At 42.1% G+C, this 22,414-nt stretch overlaps 1 protein-coding gene across 6 annotated transcripts in view; it reads right to left on the bottom strand.

The window, feature by feature from the left end:
- TRIM55 (tripartite motif containing 55) overlaps positions 1-22,414 on the bottom strand; it is a 40,175-nt gene that overhangs the window by 13,052 nt on the left and 4,709 nt on the right. The window contains exons 3-10 of one of the 6 annotated variants that reach the window (XM_081117261.1): positions 20,697-20,862; positions 18,766-18,861; positions 7,290-7,523; positions 6,922-6,944; positions 6,694-6,818; positions 5,196-5,461; positions 3,633-3,885; positions 2,209-2,296 (exon numbers count right to left, since the gene is read on the bottom strand). In XM_081117261.1, the coding sequence (XP_080973387.1) occupies positions 2,209-2,296; positions 3,633-3,885; positions 5,196-5,461; positions 6,694-6,818; positions 6,922-6,944; positions 7,290-7,523; positions 18,766-18,861; positions 20,697-20,862 (1,251 nt within the window). Of the gene's footprint in view, positions 1-355; positions 2,139-2,208; positions 2,297-3,597; positions 3,886-5,195; positions 5,462-6,693; positions 6,819-6,921; positions 6,945-7,289; positions 7,524-18,765; positions 18,862-20,696; positions 20,863-22,414 lie in introns of those variants that run through there. The other 5 variants (XM_081117257.1, XM_081117258.1, XM_081117256.1 and 2 more) reach the window with 5 other exon arrangements.

The following is a 22,414-nucleotide window of genomic DNA, read 5'->3' as shown; positions in this document are numbered from 1 at the left end:
TGCTCTTCCGGTCTATCAAAAAGCAGAGTCCCCATTCACCACTGGTGGAGAGACTTGATGTCTAGTTTTTGCCATGAGTTTCTAACACATAATTTGACTATGTGATTAGGTGAAGAGAGAGGGTACACGATACAGTAGAGATTGCATGAAATCACAGGCAGCAAAAGCAAGGACAGGTGAATTGCCATGAGGAAAACACCTGGAAATAGAACATTGGTCTTAAAATATTTGCAGTTCCACTGATGAGGTCTGAAGTGAGTTCACAGGAGAGCAAGTAAGCCTGAGATGCTTCTGAGTTTCTAAGGCAACCTCATTCCCTGACATGGGACCAGTAAAGAGAGGTCAGACCACCAGTGAATCAAAGAGAATTTTGTATTACATTCTAAATGTTCAGGGGAAGACTAATGATGAAGTATGAAATCCCAACAAGCTAACCTTGCATTGGACAAATACTAAGTTAGTGAGTTGGGTTCTGAGGTGGTGAAGGCGAACCAGGCCTGCAAAAAGTTCAGAGGCCAGGAATCTGAATCAGTGGTGAGGTCTGTATCAATCTGTCCATATCCTCTCTCACGGATCAAAGACTGGTACTCCATCATACACAGATTTCCTTCTCTATGTGAAAGGCTCTTTCTCAAACACTAAGAACTACACAAGCACAGCTCTTTGCAAAAGTGAATGTCACTTCACCCTACCTGACCTCATCCCCACTGCCTCACCTTCATCTCACCAGACAGGCACATGAATGTCAGTGTTCATGACATGGGTTCAGTGGATGGCAGACAAGAAGCATGACTCTCCCCCTGCAGCCTCAGAGAAGTATTGCAAGGATATATGGCAACTAAGCCCAAAACCTGACTTCTCAGAATGTAAGCTGGACTCTTCAGACAATTATTCAGATCCACATTAGAATATTCCAATAACACATGGAGTTTTCTCTCTCCCCATTTGCCCCACTGAGTCCATGGCCAATACTTCCTCCCACTTCTCTTCAACACAAATAATGACAGAAGTAGTTAAGCACCTGAGCAGACTATAAGGACACTCAGAACATTCTAGGGGCACAGGTTTCTGGCTGATTATTAGACAGTGGGGTCAGGTCCCACTCACACACAGAGTTATGACAGGGATCCACGAAGATCCCACTGCCTTTGCTGAGCAGACACCTAATGAGGCAAAAAGGAACTGCATGATAGAAGCTTCCAGAAGAGTCAAATGTGAACCCGGGAAAAAGTCAATAAGCCAGAAATAGCTGAGGCCTTTCAGCACCAGTCACCCTGAATTGCTTCTGAGCTACAGGCACAGGGAGCTGGGTCTCAGGTCCAGCAGGGTCATTTACTAAAAGTGCATGGGGTTTGAATCTTTAAATATTATTCATTAAGCTGATAACATTCAAAAGGTTATTAAAGTAGTAAGATGGCAGTCCTTCAGCAAACCTCTTAACAATAATCAAGAAAAGGCTTGACTCTGAGAAAGCTGTCTCAAAAATAACATGCTGTTTGTTGACTCTATGACTTTTCTCTGGTTCTAATTCTTCATGGCTGATAAGTGAACATTGATCTCTGGCTCTTTACTAATTCAGATCTCACCTGATTGCAATCTCCCTGATGTTGTTGTACCCAGGGCATCTTTCTCTCAGGGAACCCCCTCTCCCAGGAAAGACAGTATAAAGTCTGAAGGTTCAAAGACAACTGAGAAGTCACCTAGTCCACCTGCCCACCAGACCAAGAATTGCCTATGTATCCCCAACAGGAGTCATCTGGCCACCTCCTGGGCCCCTCTGGTGTAAGGAGATGAACTGCTGCTTCTTAATCTATGGAAACCCTACAGAGTCCTTTGCTGCTCCTCCCTTGGCTTTAAGAGCAGTGAATTCCCACAGCATCGTGGAAGCCTTTTGAAACTGGCCTCCCCCAATGGCCATTTGGAAGGTCCTTTGTTACTGGATTACTGAATAATTGCCCGTGGAGTCACTTCTGAGTCAGGATTCCCCTCCATGCATGATTAGATAGTGAAGCAATTCTCCTCAGGAAGGTGCCTTGAGGTGATTGCATTGTGGGAACTCGAGGCCATAGTATTGTCTAGAAACTTGGTTCGTTTTAGGTGGCTGAGCCTCAAGGTTGGGGAGAAATTCATCTCTGGGCCTACAGAAGAGAAACATGATAAAAGAAACTACATGAGATGTTAGTCAAGGGAAAAGAAAACATTTCCTACCCAATAAAGTAAAAATCAAGCACTGAATTTGACTCCAGATGTAGTGAAGTATAAGAAAAGCCAAAAGTGCTAGGCAGATTGCTAACTCCTGTGAGGAAACAAGAAGAAAGCTTCACTGATATTATCACAAATAATTTTTCCAACATCATTTAGATGGACTTTTCATTTTGGTTCAGAGCCTTATTTTGTGCTCCTCACAGGGTCTCTTCAGAAATCAGCTCCTCCTCACCCAGCTTCCACTAAAGATGTAAGAATTCCCACACACTTTCTAGAAATAATCAAAGTCTGCTCCATTTTTTTAAAACCTGAAGTCCACCTCAAAATGTTTACTCAAACTAAACATTTATTTTTGTCATTTTCATCTGTGAAAATAAATATATGGCACAAATTCCTGTTACTTTTAATTTTCCAAAAATCGTTTCCTTTTTTTATCTCATGAAATGGCGGTTCACTTGAGCAGACACAGTCAAGATAATAAGTATTTTTCTGATTTTTGAGAAAATGTTGTTTGTTGTTCGTAATCACCTGATGACCCAGGAGTGCGGAACTAGAGAGTGTTGGTCTGACAGCCCCTTGTCTGGGCGACACACCCACACAGCATTTAAGAATGGCTCACGGCTATGGAGTAACCACAAGCATTCTTCCTTGCGAAGAAATTGTAGATTTCTTCTATGGAATCTCTGTGCCATGCAAACATCTAACCCAGTGTTAAGAAGAAGACATGGACATCCAACTTTCATTATAAAAAGAAAAAGATCAAGTAAATGTTCCTTTTTGAAAAATCCGATGGAAGAAAATCTGTGCTTTTCTGCTCCCAGGAGCACATGCTTAGGAAGCGCTGAATTAATCAAGCCAAGACTGTCTTTGTCTAGCCGTAGCCAGCACACTCCCAGAATCCATGAATCACAGGTTATTTTCCAGAGCAGACTTAGAACTCAATTCAAACGTGCTCCTTGGGGGTTGCTGGGAAGGGCACAAAAGCAGGTTGTTAGACTTTAGAAGCCTAAGGAGGACATAGAATAGGCTGAGCCATTCTATAAGTGGCCTTGCAAAGGGGAACAGGGACACCAGCCAGTCACAGCAGGCAAAGCAGCTTTCAACTGCATGCCTAAGGGCCAGGCTCTCTGGAGCCCCCTCCCCTGGGAAGCCAGGTGTGAGGTCACCACTCAGGTGCAGAGTGAAGTCAAATTGTTTCTTCTTTGTTTTATGTGAGGCTTTAAAAAAAACAAGCCAGCATAAGGCTTGAGCAATAAGCCAGCACTGGGGCTGAGCTGTGGCTGAGATTTTCCCAAGGCCACGGTTTCTGTCTGCCACTTTGGAAGCCCTTCTTTCTGGCAGGACCCTGGGCAGCGCAGGGAAGCATTCAGACACAAGAGCGTCAACACTAACCTGAGAAGTAGCTGCAGGTGAACTAGTTGCCTTACCACTCACTGCTGCCCACTCACTGGCTGCGGCTTCTGCCACTTCTGCCTTCTGCACATTGGAATCCTCAGAACCCGGAGTCCCTATGTGCCCCAGACCTTCGCTCACTGGGGTGGAAGGCGGGTTGGTGGTAGCTTTCCGGGTTTGGCCTTTATACCAACTAGGGTAAAGCAAGGGATCCGCAGTGTCCGCTGCTGCAGGGACTGGAGTTTCAGACTCTGTGGTCTGCTGAGAGCCAGTGGGTACAACCTCCCCCTTAATCAGGACAGATATTCAAAAGTAAAAAAAGAAAAGAAGAAAAAAAGCAGTCGATTTTAGTTCCCTTCGGGCTTGACAGCTGTAGCTCCGTGTGCTGTGCTGCTTTAGCGCATGTTTTAGTTCACCCCACCCTCGGCAAGCGCTAGGGGCAGAAATGCTAACAGTGCCCTCTTCGTGGCCTCTGCAGCGCCCCCTCTTCTTTTCTGGGCTTGTCTTTCACAAGATGGTAGCCTGGCCAGGCAGACCACAGAATTCTAAAACGAAAGTTACTTACAAAACATCAGATACGGGAGAAAGGTCAAACTGTTGACCAAAATTAATTTTGACATACGTGGGCCCCCAAAACCTCTTTTCTAAAACCAACCATTGATCGTACTCTCATTTGGTTACCACCCCTCTTTCAATTTCAGTGCAGCTGGTATACTAGATTTTCAAGTATTTTAGCCTGGCTTCCTATGGAGGTAGAGCCTAGACTATACTTCCATCCCTGTGTTCTCGCTCAGAGGTTTAGTTCCTATAGGTCATTTCAATCCACTTTGAAAGCAGGTGCAAAAACAGGGCCCCTTTGTGATGAGTCTGCATTGTCCACAAACTCACCAGGTTAGGACCTGCCTGCTGACGGTGTCACGCAGACAGCACAAAGGCTTGGAAACTGTCCAGTGATATCTTAGAAATACAAGGTCAGCCAATCAGGTACATCACTGGGATGAGCTAATTTCCTTAGAAAATTTTTAAACAATTCTGTCAACACATAACTTCATCAAATGATAGATACATAGAAAATAAGGCTTCATTTGTTTGCCCACTGAACGATAGAGTTGTACTTCAGGGTAAACAAGAGGGATATAAACTAGCCCAGCTTCTCTGTTTACTTCCTTTATTATCTGTAGAAAGTGCAAAGTTCTGAAAGTATAATCATTTTTATTTTTCACCTTTTATTACATACCCTTACCCTATACCTTATATCTGTATTCAGAGCAGACTTAATCTTCATGATACTGGCTCTCTATGAATATGTGACAGACACTCAATCTCCAGACAAAGAATGCCTCAAACTTGAGGTTGTTATTGGTGGAAAATGACGTTAAACCAAGTCCGGCCAACCAGCTGTAACAGCAACGAATCTTTTGAATAACCTACAGGGGCTTTTCTCCCTAACACTGTGACTGCCCTGAAATCTTTTGTCTTCCACATAAAAGTGTCCGGCATATAGTTATCTTTTCCTTAAGGTAGAATAAGTTGTTTAGGCTGTTGGGCAAGAAAGCACGCCCGCATGTCCTGTAGGGAAGAACTCAGGGACGGTTTACCTGTGTCACCGGGGCGTCCACAGCAGGAGCCAAGGCCGGAGGGGGTGGCTCTGCAGAGGAAACAGGAGGAGTCGCTGGGCCAGCCTGGAGCTCTGAGGCCAGCTGAGAGGGCTCCAAGGCTTCCTCCAGACTCTCCTCCTCTTCTGATGGCTCTGCCGGAACATTTTCTACCTCTTCCAATTGTATACCTTCTACCTCTCCCTCTCCTCCGCCTGCCTCTTCTCCTTCTCCCTCGGCATCTTCTCCTTCCTCCTCCTCTTCATCTTCTGGTAAGGTAATATATTTTGAAATCATGACAATTGCCACTGCAGCCATGAAAACAATGAATGGCCAGGGCTAGGGGAATCCTCTTTAACAGGCACTTGACTTTGGCCCAAGTACACCATGCTGGAGCTTTGGGCTTCTAGTTAACGTGGAAGGGACAAACGTGAGGGGGGCCAAATCATCACCAGCTTCCTTGCTCCCCCCAGTACAATGTGCAGTCCTCAGCCCCACCACACACCAGCCCCCTGTCCCCAGAGCCAGTTCACATTGTTATCACACTCAGTCCCAGCTACAGGCTCCTGAAGGGCTAGGACTGTCACTAATGTATCTCCATCGGATCAAATGGAAATGCATCTCTCTTCCTTATCTGAGAAAACATGTCTTATTTTAATTTCTTACCTCCTTTGTTCGGTGAATGCTGGCTTTTGCCACAATTAATGCCATGATTGTTTTGTTAACACATTGATCTTAATATTCCCTCAAACAATATTAAGGAGAGATGATATTAAGTAATTTTTTAAAAGATGCATCCTGAAGATTCGCTTGTAAAGTTACGTCTGTGGACACTAATACAGCTTCATGGCATTAGCAGTGTTCTAGCTGAGGTGTCTCATCATCTAGATGGGCTAGGACTGATCAAGGCCCTCAAAGACTGGTCCGCTCCAAGGTTATTTTCGTCTTTTCAATGATTTAATCAGGATGAATTTCCAGGGTTGGGATTTCTGGGCCAAATGGTGAAGATGCGTTTATTACTCATGGAGTACATCTAGTCACAAGGACTAAGTTTTATTTCCAGGTGGTGACTTATTCTGTGACTTGCTACTATTCCTGCCCTCTAAAGTTTGATTAAGTGGATATGCTACAATATCTATCCAGGTGTCTTCTGTGTTTTATTTTTATCTCATCTTTAACCTTGTACCTGATGACATTTTACATCACTGTGGCTAACACTTTGTGTAGGGATGAAACTGAGATTTCATCATCACCATCAATTAAATATTTGATTACCCAGAGTCAAATGCCCAATAATGGCATAATAGGCACCCTGATATGCAAGGCTAAATAAACTGTATGATTTTGTAATGAAATAGAGCTTCACGTTAGATTATAATCCTTGTAAAATTGTCACCATCCATTCTGAAAGTGATTCTGAATTCACCTTGCCTCCCACTGAACTCCTCTGCGGCTTTCACACACTTGCAATTTTGGCCAAATGGTCACAAGAACAACGAACCTCTGTAAAAATCAATTTCGCGGATTATTTTCTCTTCTCTGTTGAGGTTGACTGTGAAGTGGTTCATGTTCTCATAACCATGCTCTATTTTCTCCATCTGAAATGCCTTCGATGCTTCAGAAATTCTGCAACAAAGACAAATTGCTACTTTCTGTCACTGTTTATGGTTTGATAGCCTTGGGTAAAAATGAAAAGTATGCATTTTCCCATAAAATGAAAATTACTTACTTTTGTAACAGGGTTTTGGCATTCTGTGAAAGCAAACAAAAGACAAGCCTATTTAAATTCTTTTCATCAAGGACTGTGTTGAGACTTAACTCTTTCCTTTGTTGACTCTGAAAATCTCATAGCTTAAGTTTTAAATGCCGTAACTAACTGCTCTTTGTACCAGAACCCTCTCATATTTAAGCAATGTCATGGTCCCTTAAATATATGCTCAGAAAATTCTTTAACTGGAGAATAAGCACATAATGGACTTATATTTTAGTTGATAAAATAGATCAGAATGAGATACATAAAACAAAAATGTGATGACAACTACTTCTCCAACGCCTACCTGCTTGGTTAGTTTCCTCTGGTGCCAAAAGGAGACTTACCTGCAGAAACACTGCCATTTCTGGCTCATCCATGAACTGGATTCCTGACTCGACCAACTTTGATACATTCTCCAAATGATCAGAATACTTTTTGATCAGAGCACGGACATGTTCCAGCTTCTCCCCTTGGGTTCGGGTAATGACTTGGGTCATCTCATTCTTCCTCTCCTCCAGGATGCCATACAGGTAATCAAACTTCTCACAAAGTTCCTGTTTCTGCTTTTTGCAGCATTCCTGTTAGTTGGGTTAGCTAATGTTAGAAAGTGTTGGAAAGAATGTCTATTTGGAAAAATCACCTGGACATTTTAGGAGATAAGAAAATTTACTTATGTAGGACCCTTTTCCTTTTTCCTTCAGCTGTCACTTACTTATAGACACCCACTGTGTTGATGCTTTGAACATCCCACTTTTTTGGATTTTGAGCAATCCAAAATCAATGAAATTGGCTAAATGAATCAATTATTTTTCAATCTTTTGTTCGTTATAAATGGAGAATTTCATATAAATTAGGACAGGTTTTGTTTTAAATTATATATTGGTTATATAGCTTATAGGTTTATATTTTGCTTTGGAGCGTGTGTGTATGTAAGAAAAAAACTATGGTATTTCCTGGATTGTACCTCCAGCCTCTCTCTGTCCCGCCTATACTGCTCTGTTCTAGTTCCAGTCCTCCCGTGTAGATTCTGAAGCTTCCAGTAGCCTTTGCATGTGGGATACCCCCTTCAAGCCAACTAACACACCACTGCCATTGCCCAAAGAATAACACTTTAACTTTACAACTGGCTTCCAAACCCCTTCATGACCTGGTCCCAGCCTTCCTCCACAATATTTCACTCCTCTCCATCACATACCAGGCCTGTGTCCAACAAAAATAAAACACTCACTTTCTTTGCTCATGTTTTCCCTCTGTTTAGAATATTCATCCCCAATTCACAGTTGCAAATGCTAAACAATCTTAAAGACACGTTGAAATACCACCTCTTCCATGAAACTTTCCTTGATCTCTATGGCTGAATGTCATCTTTTAATCTTCTGAAATTCCATAATAGTATTCATTTATGGCATATACTTGTATCCACCAGGTGCCCTATTTCTCCAGTACTGTCTAAGAGAGGGAAACACTGAATCTGGTCTTGGATTCCTGGAGAGAAAAGCTGTATGGGAAGTCAGCCTTGTCCGTTTGCACTGTGTGACTAAAGCATTTTCAGTACCAATCCAGCTCCTCTTATTGAGTCATGTTTAAATCGTAATTAACTTTCCGGTTGCCTGGTAATTGGTCGTTTTTGGTTTTTCAAGCCCCAGTAAGCTTGGTGTGTGTGCATGCCTGTCTCTTTGGACCTGACTGTCTCTGGGTCCTGGACTTTATAGGTGAGAGCAGGTTTTGAGCCACGATGATCCAACCTAGCTCTCCTGCCTGGTGGGCACTTCCTGGGTCCAGCCAATTTACCTCTGACATTTCTGACCTTGTGTGACCCTTATTACCTGTTCTTTCATTTTAGTAAACGTTGTTCTCTTTGATCTCATATATTACTTTCTTCCTTTACATGAGATTCTTAAATATCTAAACTATAGTCTCCTGGGGGATAGAATCTGGGTCTGCCTAGGGCACGTACCACCTTGGATAGCAGATGTTCAATACTTATCTGCTGAATAGATTTTTTAAAATCACATTTCATTTCCTCCCAACATATCTAATATTCTCAGATGACCTAAAACAAATTGTTAATTATTAAGATATACTCCACAAATGTGCAAGCAATACATCCCTCACTCCACTGCCTCCTTTGGATAATAATTCTCATCACATTTCTAAACAGTTACAATACATGAAGGAGATCTAATGCTATAGACCATTTTAATAGTAAGAACAGTATTGCTGTAATCCACCCATGCATTCACTCATTTAACAAACAATTCTTAAGCATGCCATTTGTGCCAAGCACTGTGCAAGGCTCTGGGGACTTAACAATGAATCAAACATAGTTCCTGTTCTCAAGGAACTCACAGTTCACTGAACAAGAAAGACTATGGGCCAGTAATGTAACACAACTTAGTAAGCTGGATAATTGAAATATATTAAGGATTTATACCAGGTTTTATAGAAGCATAGAGGTGGAGCCTTAATTCAACCCTTTGTGTGGGTGGAGGACATCTGAGGGGAACAGGACCCAGAGTGGTGATGTTAGCTCAGGAAAAGCTTTTTAGAGGAAGTGATGCCCAAATGTGGCCATAAAGGATGAGTAGGAGTAGAGGAGGTACCGGAGGGGATGGAAATGTGTGGAATCTCAGCAGTTGTCAAAGTAGTAAGAGGACAAGGGCCCACACAGCGTGTCCAGACATGGAAATTGCTGGGCTTACCAAATTTCCATCCATTTCTAGCCCTTTAGCTTGAGATTTAGACTATTTTGCTGCCTAGGAACTGGAGCCTGTTAGTAGCTTCCCAATCAAACTTTTTCTCTGTTTTACCTTCTGTTCTAAGCTTACCATATGCCCACTGCATTCCTGAAATATGCCTTTGATGTTCAGATGCTCTGTTTACTGTGAACATATAATGGTTTCTAGCTTGTTTTTCTAAAATAAATTGTGCACTTGAAGGATTTATAATAATGAGTATTATATTAATATGTGATACTGGCAGAATGTCTTTGTTTCAGAAAAGTTTCCTCCTATATGATTTAATATGTGTGAGAACATTCAAGTTTGTGAAAGCCAAATTTTTTTCAGTGAGACCTATGTGAAGTCATGTGTCATGGCTCGTGTATTTGCACAAGTCAAAGGTTAGATCACTTATTTGGCCCATATAATTTTTATTTAGTGGCTTCAGTGGAACACCACGTATTATTTTATTTCTATCTTGTTTTTTGTTGTTGTTGTTAATCCTCACTTGAGGATATTTTCTCCATTGCTTTTCAGAGAGAATGGAAGGGAGGGAGGGAGGGAGGGGAAAAGAGGAAAGAGAGAGGGAGAGAGAGAGAAAGAGAGAGAGAGAGAAACATCAATGTGAGAGAGACACATTGGCTGGTTGCCTACTGGTTGCTTCCTGAAGGCGCCCCAGTGTGGGGCAGAGAGTGAACCCACAACCCAGGTACTCACCCTTGACTGGGAATCGAACCCACAACCCTTCGGTGTGTAGGCTGACGCTCTAACCACTGAACCACACCAGCCAGGTCTCTGTTCTCTTTTTTTAATGATTTGTACTTTATTGAATTTTGATAAAATCACTATCATTTTAATAGCAACTATCATTTGCTTATACTTTACAGTTGAGAAAATGCTACCCCATGCATAGCATATGCTTTATTATTATCATTATTATATGACTACATACTATGTAAAGCGGTTATTATATTACTTGGTACACAGTAGGCACTATGTGAGTTTTTATTAATTTAGATCCAGTTTTCCTTAATTTGAATTAGTCAGCTGTGGAATTTTGAATCTGCATGAACTATCAGAAGTAACTGCTCCAAACCAATCATTTCATTCATTAGGTACTAAAATTAAGTCACCTTCTCAAGTGATTCTGTCATTTACTGTTGGTGCCTGAAGCCAAGGTCTTTGAACTCCTGGGTCATTGTTACCCCCACCACACCCGGCTGTGACATACTTTAAAGTAACTTGAAAAAAATTTTATGTGGCCTGCTAATCAACTGAATAGGCACCTTTTAACAAATCTGGTATGTTGCAAGTGGGCTCTTAATGATAAAAAATCTCAAATTGTTTCAGAAGTATAATCATTAATTCACTTCTTCAACAAAATTCACTAAGTGCTGCTACGTAGCAAGCATTATGAAATCTAAAAACCTACCATAACTTTCCAGTGTTCAGAACAGTAGAAAAATTATATTTTTTTAATACCCCAAAAAAACACACCCTCACTTCTTTTTTCTCTTGTTTAACATGTGCCTTCAATTTAGTTCTATGCAAAATATGGTAAGAGCTCAATCTGTTTCTGAAATAGGAAAAATACATGCTTCCTCCTTCGAATTATACAATTGGTACTTAGAAACTTTAGAAAGTAACTTAAGATGTTCAGTTTAATCTAATTCAGATTCAAGTGAGAACTACTACATGAAATTGAAATTATTCTATTTTTTTTCATACCCTCTGAGGTAGAAGCAACACAAAGGGACTAATGTGGGTGCCTTTAGTCTTTCTCAGCTACAAAGCCTTCAACGTGCTGGGAAAGGTGGTAAATACCAAACACCTCAGTTTATCAACTTGCCCTCCAAGGTAATTAGGGAATAATTATATGCTATGAAAGAAAAAAAAATGCTCTTAGAGGCCACCTCCCTACAGATAGTGATTACTCTGAATTTCAGTATCCACTGTGCCTTTGTAAATGTGGACCTGAAATGCTTTCAACAGTGACTTTCTAGTAACCTAAAAATGAACCCAGGAAAATGTGTACTTCTGCACTGTCACAATGTCTGCAGGCAGCACACGTTCAGGGATGACTGTGACCTGCAAAGTTGATAGCAACCATGGTTATTGCTTCTCCACAAAATCTTCCTCACCTCAACAGATTTCTCCTTGCTTTTAACATATATTTTTATTTATTTGAGTAAAAAGGCATTACCTTTAAGCCCAATTCCAGCCCATATACCTCCCCCTCCCCCCACTTCACTGGATAGTAATTGAATCAACTTTTTTTTGAACTTTCAAGTTTATTTTTTTGAAATATTATCCATATTCTTCCTTTGGATGTCTGTGGTTCTCGTGTCCCGGGGTTGGGGCTGTGGGGCCTGGGTGCATGCACACCTGCATGAGCATGTTTACTGACTGAGGTAACCTCCATTGTAAATACACTAGGTGTTGGCCTCCAGGCATATTCTGATGCAGAGCCTCAGACTGCAATGTGACCTTCCTCCTGGGTCTGCCAGGACAGTTGTATTTATTGGCTTCTTAGGAGAACCAAATAAAAGTTGTCTGCAATTCTTTACTGAAAATAAGACTCATCTCATCTCTAGGGAGAACCCAATACAGGTGCACTATAACAAAAAGAAGTCATTTTATAAAGGGAAGATTATTCTGCCCATAATGGCATAGTAAAATGATGACACGCAGAATATTTGTTTCTAACTAATGCCATACTATTTGGATGAAAAGAAAAAAATCGAGCAGTAATTGGAAGCTTTCTTAGTAGTGTGTAGGTAACTTATAATGTTTATCTAAAAACCACTGTTTAGTTGTAGCCTTCATAGAAATGTTAAAATTCACTGACTCTAATTTTTAACCACCTTTATATTTTTGTGGAAATAAGATAAAACAATACACACAACTGCAAAGAGAAGCTTTTAATCGAAAAAATCGACAATAGATGCTCTTATTCTAAAAGAATGGGTGGCCTGCCCAGCACAGTACTGTCATAACCCCGTTTTTCATGGCTAGACTTTGAGTGGCTCTGAAATGATCTTGTTACTGATTTGTTTTATTATCTATCTCCTCTACTAGAATAAAATCTTCCCGAGAAGCAGAACCTTTTCTCTCTAATTCATCACTATTTTCCCAGCATTATTTGTGCAGATAATGCTCACATGAGAAATACGGTTTGAATGATTGAATGAATGAATGAAATATGACTTGAATCTAGGAACAGTCAGTGCCCATTCAAAAGTTTCTATTTTGTCCTGTTCCAAAGAAATGGGTATTTAACTGCTTATTTCAATGCTTAAAAAAAAGAGCAAGAAATAGCTATGCAACCCTAAGGAAGCCATTTAACCTCAGGCTGTTGTTGTTTTTTTAATCTGTACAGTAAGGGTTGGGATTGGGTGGTTGCTAAGGCCCCTTCTTTCTCTAAAGTTCCAATATTCTACAGGCTATGAAATGCCTCTTTATATGTAAAATGCCTCTTTGATTCCCAGCGAGTTTCAGAGTGGCCACCTACAGCACTAAGATATAAATTACATGTCCTAGCCCTGCAATGTCAGTCCCGCTTGGCAATGTGCCCTGGCCACGACAGGAAAAACCTGCGACAATTGTGACCACTGCCCTTACCATATAAGGAGCGTGGCTTTGTGACCAAAATAGAGCTAAAGATAAGCTCTTGGCCCCACCACTTGTCACTGAGCAACTGGCTCTGCCTGGCCTATTCATATCTCTACCACTTTTCTCCATTTGAGACACACTTGTTCGGAGCTGCAGCTCTGGGTCTACAAGTGCCCACTTGGCTTCACTCCAAATACAGTACTTCAAAATTCCCTTCAATAAGCCAAAAAGGGGTTAAAAATGTAGACAGTAGGTTAGTAATACTAAAGAAGGAACTATATTAAGGTAAGAAGGTTCTCCCGAGGAAATCAAACCCATCCCCTCACTCATAAAGGCCCATTACAAGTACTTGGAAGAAGTCCCATGAGTGCAGACTAGAAGGAGAGCCCAGCTCTCTGCCAGGCTGCACTAGAAAAGAGACAGAGACATTAGAAAGACGCTGTCCCTGCAGGCACATGGGCTGGAGTTCAACCCCTCTCCAGCCAGCCAGCCCCTGTGCTGTGCTCAGTGGAACAACTCTATCAATGGCCTTGAGCCTCGAGACTTCCAGACTCCTGCTTTTTTCCTACCATATCGTGTTGTCACACACTTCATGTTAGAAAAATAATTATGTTATAATTTATGGAAATTCTAAAGCTTACTGCTGGGGTTCTTGGCATTAGGGGGTTTCCAGATTAGTCCTGATCATGTAGAAGCTCCTCGAGCAAACTCCCTGAAGGCTGAGGGCCAGGTGAGCCCATCCTGACTCGAATTTTATGGTTCAGTAAAAGCCACAAGACCACGGCAAGCTGAGCAGTTGTTTAATTCACTCTGCTGTGGGTAGTCAGGATGTTTCCTGGAAGAGGCTCAGCCTCCGTTGGTTACCAGCATTTCAAGTTACCACAAAGCCTCTTAGATAAAGGTAGAGCCTTCCATTCATTCTCAAATTTTCCCTCTGCAGTGAATTGCTTCACCCTGCCATCATAATTAACCAAGACTCGGACATGTTTATTCTGACCCCATTTAAAAGATGCTACAGATGCTCCAGTGGTTTAAATGACCGTTAACATTAGAATAAATGTGCTCTTTCTAAGACAACTTTAAGGATGACACAAGGTGACATTTATTGCGCCCCTGGCATATGCTTCTTACTCCAATTTAATCATCACAACAACACTAAAGAAGGTATTACTATCCCTGCTGTATTGTTAAGGAAGTAAAGGGACAGAGCCAAAGTAACTTTCCTAGGGTCATATAATTTAGTGACAGTGCTAAAATTCAAACTCTGATATGCACCCCTATGTTCATTGCAGTATTATTTACAATAGCCAAGATATGGAAGCAGCCCAAGTGCTCATCAGTAAATGAGTGGATAAAAAAATCTATGGTACATTTACACAATGGAATACTACTCGGTCGTAATAAAAGAAAATCTTACTCTTTGAGACAGCATGGATGGACCTGGAGAGCATTATGCTAAGTGAAATGAACCAATTAGAGAAAGACAAGAACCATATGATTTCACTCATATGTGGAATCAAATGAACAAAATGAACTAAGCAAAATAGAGACAGACTCATAGATAAAAGCAGGCTCACAGCTGTCTGGGGGTGGCGTGGGGTTGGGAGGGTGGAGGGATTGAACAAAAAGAAAAAAAAGAAATAACTTATGGACACAGATGTGTGGTAATTGCCAGGGGGAGATGGGTGAAGGGAGGTCATTGCTGACATGAAGGAGGGAAAATGGTGATGGATGGATACTTGACTTAGGGTGGTGAGCCTAATATAGTGTATGGATGATGTGCTGTAGAATTGTGTACCTGAAACCTGTATAATTTTAACCAGTGTTGTCCTTCCCCCCAAAATAAATAAAATAAAATCCAAACTCTGAAATCTGTTCTTTTAAGCACATATTTCCATTTAAATACTGCCTTAAAAATTACGGCATGCTTATTAACATGATTCTTATTATAATCATACTTAATATTTGAAACTGCATGGACAGTGTTTCAAAGCTGTTTGGGTATACCACTGTTTGGTTTGGAAATACAGCAGATTTGTTCTTATTGCAAAATCATTGCAGAATTGTATTAAAGTTGACATTTTCACATATTGCAAATGCACAAAATCAAATACTTATCATTCAATTTGTAGCTGTTTCCCCTAGACAGGCATCCATATAAAACAGGATTATTTCTAGCCTGCCTGCCACCTGCCTCGGGAGGGCCAATATTAATAGTCTGCTCTCTTGGGGTTCAGTGACATAGGATAAGTGCCATTTACAAAGACTATAAGAGGGAGGCTACATTTTCTAGGGTTGAAGAATGAAAGTCAAGCACATTTTTCTGGGAGCAGAGAGCTCTGGAAGTACACTTCTCCACTCCCACCAGCAGCCCCCCTCCTCAGTCCCAGCCTGTCCAGAGCATCTCGGGGCCTGGAAAGGTGAGCATAGCCCCAGACCATGCTGGGCTCGGCTAGAACAGCCCAGAAGGCCCTCCACTGCCCTGCAATCCAGAGCTCAGGGAATGCCCCAGGCTGAGCCACACCAGCTAGGATGGCTAGAAGAACTGGAGGTTCCTTCATCCGCCACCAGACCACAGCAACAGGGAAAATGCCACTCCCTTTCTCACACAGTTCAGACTGCCCTTTTGTGACCAGTCCTTCTCAGTGCCACTCTCATCATCAACGTGAACTCACCTCGAATGGATACATTATTTTTAAAGGACAGCAAGGAGACCACAGCGTGATTTCCCCTAAACTCAGCAGCTCCCCAAGGCCAGTCCTGGGCCAGGTGCCTGCCCAGGCCAGCTCTGCAAGACATTGCATGATTAAGGACAAAATTAGACATGTGTAGGGAATGGACACTTGACCAAAGGGCAGGTGTCAGGCCCCTCATGGGGAGAGGTGTAGTAATTAGGGAAGGATAGAGCCCACTCCAGGGGCTACTCCATTTCCCGTCCCTCAGGGGTTCCTCACCAATCAGAAAAGAGAATTCTTTAACAACAGCTCCCCACCCCCTGGTCAGCAGCCACCACAGGCTTCTCTGAAAATGTTTCCAGGCAGGTGGTAAGCAGAGACAGAAATGAAATAAACAGGTAAAAGGAATGGGCAGATTTAAGACTCCTGCCGATTTGCAGTCTCATCTTGAAGCCTTGCAAGCGACAATCACACACCCTCCTCTAGTAACCTATGAAAGTACTTATAAAAGTGTGCCATGTTTAGCGAACATTTTTATCTATAATTATAGAGATAATAATCCTGATGGTCACTGCCAGGAAGTTCTTCCTGACATCTGCATTAAATCTCTTCTGCTGATGTAACTTCAGACATGTTCCTTCTAGTCTTGTTCTCAGTGGAAATAAAAACAGCTGCTTCCTATTGCACCCCTGAGCCTCCAAAAACAAAACTGGTTGTCAAACCTCTCCGCACCCTCTCAGTGTCCTCTGACACTGGCTTTGCTCAAAGCCAACTGCAACTCACAGGACTTTTCTCCTGCATATATTTCCTTGCCTAAAAGCCCCTCACAGAAAGGCCATTCCCACGATAGAGATCTCTGATGAAGGCCTGACCAGAGACGAGTATAGAGATTACCTCACTGGCCCACAAGCAACACGCTCCTATTTATACACTCAAGACTCATGTGGTACCACACTGGAGTGCTGATTCATGGCTTAATGTTTGAGTTGTACTTGGCCTTTACTGTAAATAAGTAAAAAGAAAAAAGTTTGTATCGTCCACTTTGGAATCTCTTTGGGCTTTTCACCAAGAGAAAACTTTTCTTCTATAAATGGACCCCAGATTTATCATAGGAATATGAGTGCGGAGAAGAGAGGAGATTGACTTTCATGATGTGTGAATCTAAAATGAGATGATGCCCTGCCTGGTGTGGCTCAGCAGTTGAGCGTCGACCTAGGATCCAGGCGATCGGGGTTCGATTCCCGGTCAGGGCACATACCCGGTTGTGGGCTTGATCAATGACTCTCATCATTTATGTTTCTATCTCTCTCTCTCTCCCTCTCCTTTCCTCTCTCTGAAATCAATAAAGATATATTTTTTAAAAATAATAATAATAAAATAAAATGAGATGAGATGATTATGGCCAAGGTCTTGAAGTCATCATCTAGAAGCTGGCCTTTGGCTTTTGATAGAATGTGTCTTTCTAATGATAAATAATAAGATGAAGGCATTTATCGGGCACTCACCTTATGACAAGCACTGTGCTAAGCATTTCACTTATGCTTATTTAATTCCTCATAGTAACTATAAAGTAGGTACTATGATTACCCCACTTCTACAGAGGAGAAAACTGAAAGATTGAATGTACATATGACTGGATCTTAAAAGCACAATGCTTAGTTTTTAAAAAATTAAGAAGCATAATGAGAATTACAACACAGTGCCATTTATAAAATTAAAACACATGCATTTAAAACAGTACAAATTTTATAAGAATACAGGTGAATGGAACATCAAGCATGTTAGAGTGGTTATTTACAGAGAAGAGAACAGGAGTGGGAAATGGGGATAAAAGGAAATAAATAGATAACAAGAGGGCTCTTGCCCACAGATATGAAGACAATAAGCCATGAACTGAGCAGTACAGTGCCTCAACTCTCTGCACCTGAAGTTCAATTAAAAAATAAATTACCCCCAAACTTCGAGCAGGGAGGGAGGAATAATGGCTCCAGAGCACAGGGCCAGAGACCCAGGTGTCTTACACCTGCCTCTTTGCAGCATGGCTTAACTAGTCTGTGAATCTTCAAGTCTTGAAAAGATACCTGCTATAGAGCTAAACCTTTTTAGGTTCCAGCATTTTGCCTTCAGCAATTATACAGTTTATGCTTGATCTTGAGAAAAAGTGGATTCCCTATGTTTTTTACATGCCAAACCTAAGCGTGAGCTAAATAGCTAGCCATTCATCCATTTGTTCATAAAGTTTTCATTGAGCATTTATTATGTGTCAGGTATTGGGCCAGGCAGAGGGCAAACTGAGTTGAACAAACCAGAACTCAGGCCTCCATGAGCTCCCAGTTATTGACATATTCTCTAAGCACGGGCAGGCAGATCGCTGTCTCCCTCCGGCCTTTTGCAGCCCTGCCGTCAGAGCACAGATATGCAGCTCACACCTGCACGTGAATTCCTAATGCACCAACTAGCATTTCTTAAGACCATTCAGATTTCCACAAAGAAGTTGTGCTATAAAGGCTGACAACATTCATTTTCATTACTGGGAAATATTTTTCTTGTATTTAATCTTTCAAAATGGGTTGACCGAGAAAGGACAACTCATGTAACAAAACCCTAGTAAATATGGAAAATCTGCCTTGTTGACTCGTGTGGTAACTTCTTGTCCTATACCAGGAGGTGAATATTTTAGAGACACACCAAGAAGGAGGTCATTCTATGAGGAGAGATTGAAATGTTGAAATGGGGATTTCTAGTGTGGTGTTGAGGAGGCCACACCCCAGGAGTTTCAGGCTTGGTTTACACTCCTATAGAGTTTTACTTACCTCAATGGTTTTACAGGTGTCCTCCAGCTGGCTGATCACTCCCTGGACTCGATCATTGCTTCCCACAAGGACAGCAATGCCATCACTGAGCTCAGACTATGGACAGAAAAGAGGGGTGCAAAATCTTAGGGGTTTTCTAGTCAGCACCAATTGTGGATTAATCATAGTATTGTCCTCATGGGTTCTTAACCTAGAATCCATAAAACACTAAAGAGAAACAGAGAGGCTCGGGTCCGTGAACCTCCTAATCTTGTAAGTAAAATTCTGTATGGATGAGTACAGAAATGCATCTGTGTGGAAAGAGGTTTCATATTTTTTATCAAATTCTTAACAGACTGTGACCTGCTAAAATCATTAAGAATGCTAAATTATAGGTCACAGATAGAGAATAGCACATTCAAGCTAAAGAATTCTAAGTATTGCTTGTAAATTGAATGAAGGCCAATATGTGACATCAGGAACCCAAAATAAGTGGTTTGCCAAGTGCAGCTGAGGATCAGTTTTACTAGGGAAATGCATATAGTAAATAGTCATCATTTATTCACTTATACTTATTTTCTTATACTTATTCAGTATTACTTATTATGCACCTTCTAGTGCTATGTGTGCACATACTCATGTACTAAACTGTCACTACAAACTTGAAACTACTAACATTCAAGTGGTTCTAGGGGAAATTACTCTCAGACTCTCGATCTGAAGAGGAATTTGTATTTACTCCCTTCCCAAGGCTGGCCTAAGGAGCAGCAGGGAACACAGAATGGAGAATTAAGAGACCTACCTGCTTGGCTCAGTTCTGCCTTTAACTTCTCTATGACACTGGGCAAGACATGTAATCTGATTTTCTCACACATTAATTATGAGAGCAGTGGTTGTAAAACAATTTAAAGCTGTAGAACCCCTTCTTCAAATGGAAGAAATGGACAAGAGTGAAGCTGCTTTGGCCAAACAGGAGGAGGGTAGAAGCCCTGCCATCTGTCCTTCTGTCCATCCCACTATTCAGTTCTAACACACTAAGACTTGGGGGCGGGGGTGAAAGGAAAGATAAATCATAAGTGGACTGGAAAATAAATACTATAATTGTCTTATTAAATCCTGCTTCTTTAACAGTTAGTACGCACTGGTGGGAACTGGTATTGCCCAAAAGTTTGGCTTCCAAATTTGATGCCAACTCTGATCCTTGGTAAAACACACTGACCAAATGTGGAATCTATGATTCTAACAGAAAGAAGTGGAGATGTGGAGCTGCTCGAATTCTAGGTTCCTAGAGTGGCTACACCTACGTGAGCACATGATTCCATGTTTATTTGGATCAAAAGGATAGGTTCCTACTTGTCTGTGGGTGACACCATACTGGCAGGTGAGTGATAAGCTGGGGAGATGCTGCGTTTGGTCAGAATGAGGGCAGTGAGCCTGAGGCCCAGGGGTAGGGGCACAGAGGAGGGCTTTCATCCGCTGGCCCAGGGTAAAAGGTTAGGAAGCAGGTTTCACCTAGCACCCTTGAGGGCCAGCGCAAGCAATGTTTTAAATTGTTCTTTAACGAAACGCCATTCATTGTCTCTCTCCCCCAACGGAAGTAAGGGAGACATGGAGTAAAAAGCTCTCCTTTTCTTATCTGTAGTCTGAGCTCAGAGTCCCATAACACTGCTCATCTCCAGCAACCTCCAAAGGGCGAAAAAACAGCCACCCTTCCCCTCCAATCCCCTTCTTGACACACCCGCCCCCACCTCGGCATCCCTTCCCTTTCTGGCTTCGCAGCACCCTCCAGAGAATCAAGCGCAGGGCCACGGCCACGGCCACGCGCGCACAGCCACGCTTCCCACTGGACCCAGCGCCCTTCCAGGCTCAAGGCCCCGAGTCCCCTTCAGCAGCAGGGAGCCAATCACAGGGGCGCTTGGAGGAGGCCGTGGGGAGGGGGGAGGGACTGTTACCTTCTGCCTCTGGAACACGTGAGTGAGAGGAGCCACCTGGCAGTCCTTGTGTGCCCCGAAGATCTTGCACAGGGAGCAGGTGGGCACCTCGCAGTTGAGACAGTAGATGTTGATGCGCTCCTCTTCGTGCTCCTCGCACCTGGGCTGGTCGGACTTCTTTTCAGGCCTGGGAGGAAGTGGCAGGTAAATGTGTCAGCTCCCACTGGGGCAGCCCCGAGATGGGCGCTCAGCATTGCAAAGGCCAGCTAGACCCTGTACTCAACAGCAGCCCCACTCCAGAGGACTCCCAGAGTCCTCCAAATTCAGGTTCCCTACAACTTAGCAGTAATGTGCTGACAAATCTCTGACAACCAGCCTGGGGTGGGGGCGGGGTGGTGGAGACTGAGCTGTAGCATTTGCCAATTTCCATGGTGTTGAGTATCCCCAGCATGTCAGATTTCAAGTTATTGAAAGTTCAAAAGCCAGCTAGCGAATTCCTGAAAGTTAACACTGGGCTCGTGGGTTAAGTTAGGAGCGTGCTCCAGCACAGATTCCACAGCCCACTAGTTTCTCAAGAGAACTCCTGCCATTAACCCAGAAAGTTAAATGTAGGTAACTTCCTGAGGACTTGGCAGTGGTTAGGAGTGGGTAGTATGTGCTCAGTGAATGTGAAGAATTATACTGAAGAGGCAATAAGAAAAATACAAAATGCTGTTCTGGGGCATGGTGGACCTTGGAAGTGCAATTCTCACAGATAATCCCCAAGTGTTCGTTTTCCCAACAGGTCAGCACCAACCAAAACTTTTTCGAGCTACAGCAGGTAACAATGGAGAATTATTAATTATGTGCTAGTGAGATGGTGAGCAAGCAGTAAAGAAACCAAGGAGTAGTGAAAGCCATTGTGACTTAAGGGAGAACTTGTTTGCTGTGGAATCCCCCGTAGCAGCCCAAGTTCACGGTGCATGATAGCACCCTGTGTATTCCGCTAATCTTCAGCATGGCTTAGGTGTTATGATCAAGATCAAAATTATACCAAGTTGTGGTGCTTTATGCTCTCTCTGGAGGTATGGGTGTAGCTGACTCGCCCAAAAATCTGGACTTTTTTATATATCTTATCTAAAGACTGAGGCTGTTAATAGGTACTTGAAAATTTTAAATACAAATCCAAAACCTTGTCAAACACGTGGTTGTTTAGAAGCATCTCAGATTTGGAACTGAATTTTTTGTTTAGTTGTTATAAAGATCTACCTTTTTAAAAACTGCAGGTTTTTATGGGCCATGATGTCAATTTAGGGGGTCATGACTAGCATTGTTAAAATAAAATAGAATAGCCAATACTGTGAACTGTATATAGTAAGGATAAGTATTGATATGTGAAACTTTTGTTTCAGTTGTACATATATATATGTACATACATATTTGTGTATATATGTATCAATATAGACCTGAAACAAAAGTATATATTTCATGCATATCTATATATCTACAACCGTCCATGTATGTATAGGTCACTAGATCACAAAGCAAAACATACTTCCTATGTGAGACATGAATTTAAAATGTTTGAAAACCACTAATATTGATGTGTGGTAAAATGTAGCTGCAGACCTAGAACTCAGAGGAAGGCAGTGAATGTGCTGATTTACATCTGTCACTAGGTTGAAGTTGAGTGCTTGAGACTGGGAGAAGCCCTGGGTCTGGTAAGGAAATTGCATGGACTGCCAGCTTCCAGATTTCAG

The sequence above is a fragment of the Miniopterus schreibersii genome (genome assembly GCF_964146895.1).
Source record: "Miniopterus schreibersii genome assembly, chromosome: 17".
Classification (NCBI taxonomy): Eukaryota; Metazoa; Chordata; class Mammalia; order Chiroptera; family Miniopteridae; genus Miniopterus; species Miniopterus schreibersii.
This window is presented reverse-complemented; position numbering and strand designations above follow the sequence as displayed.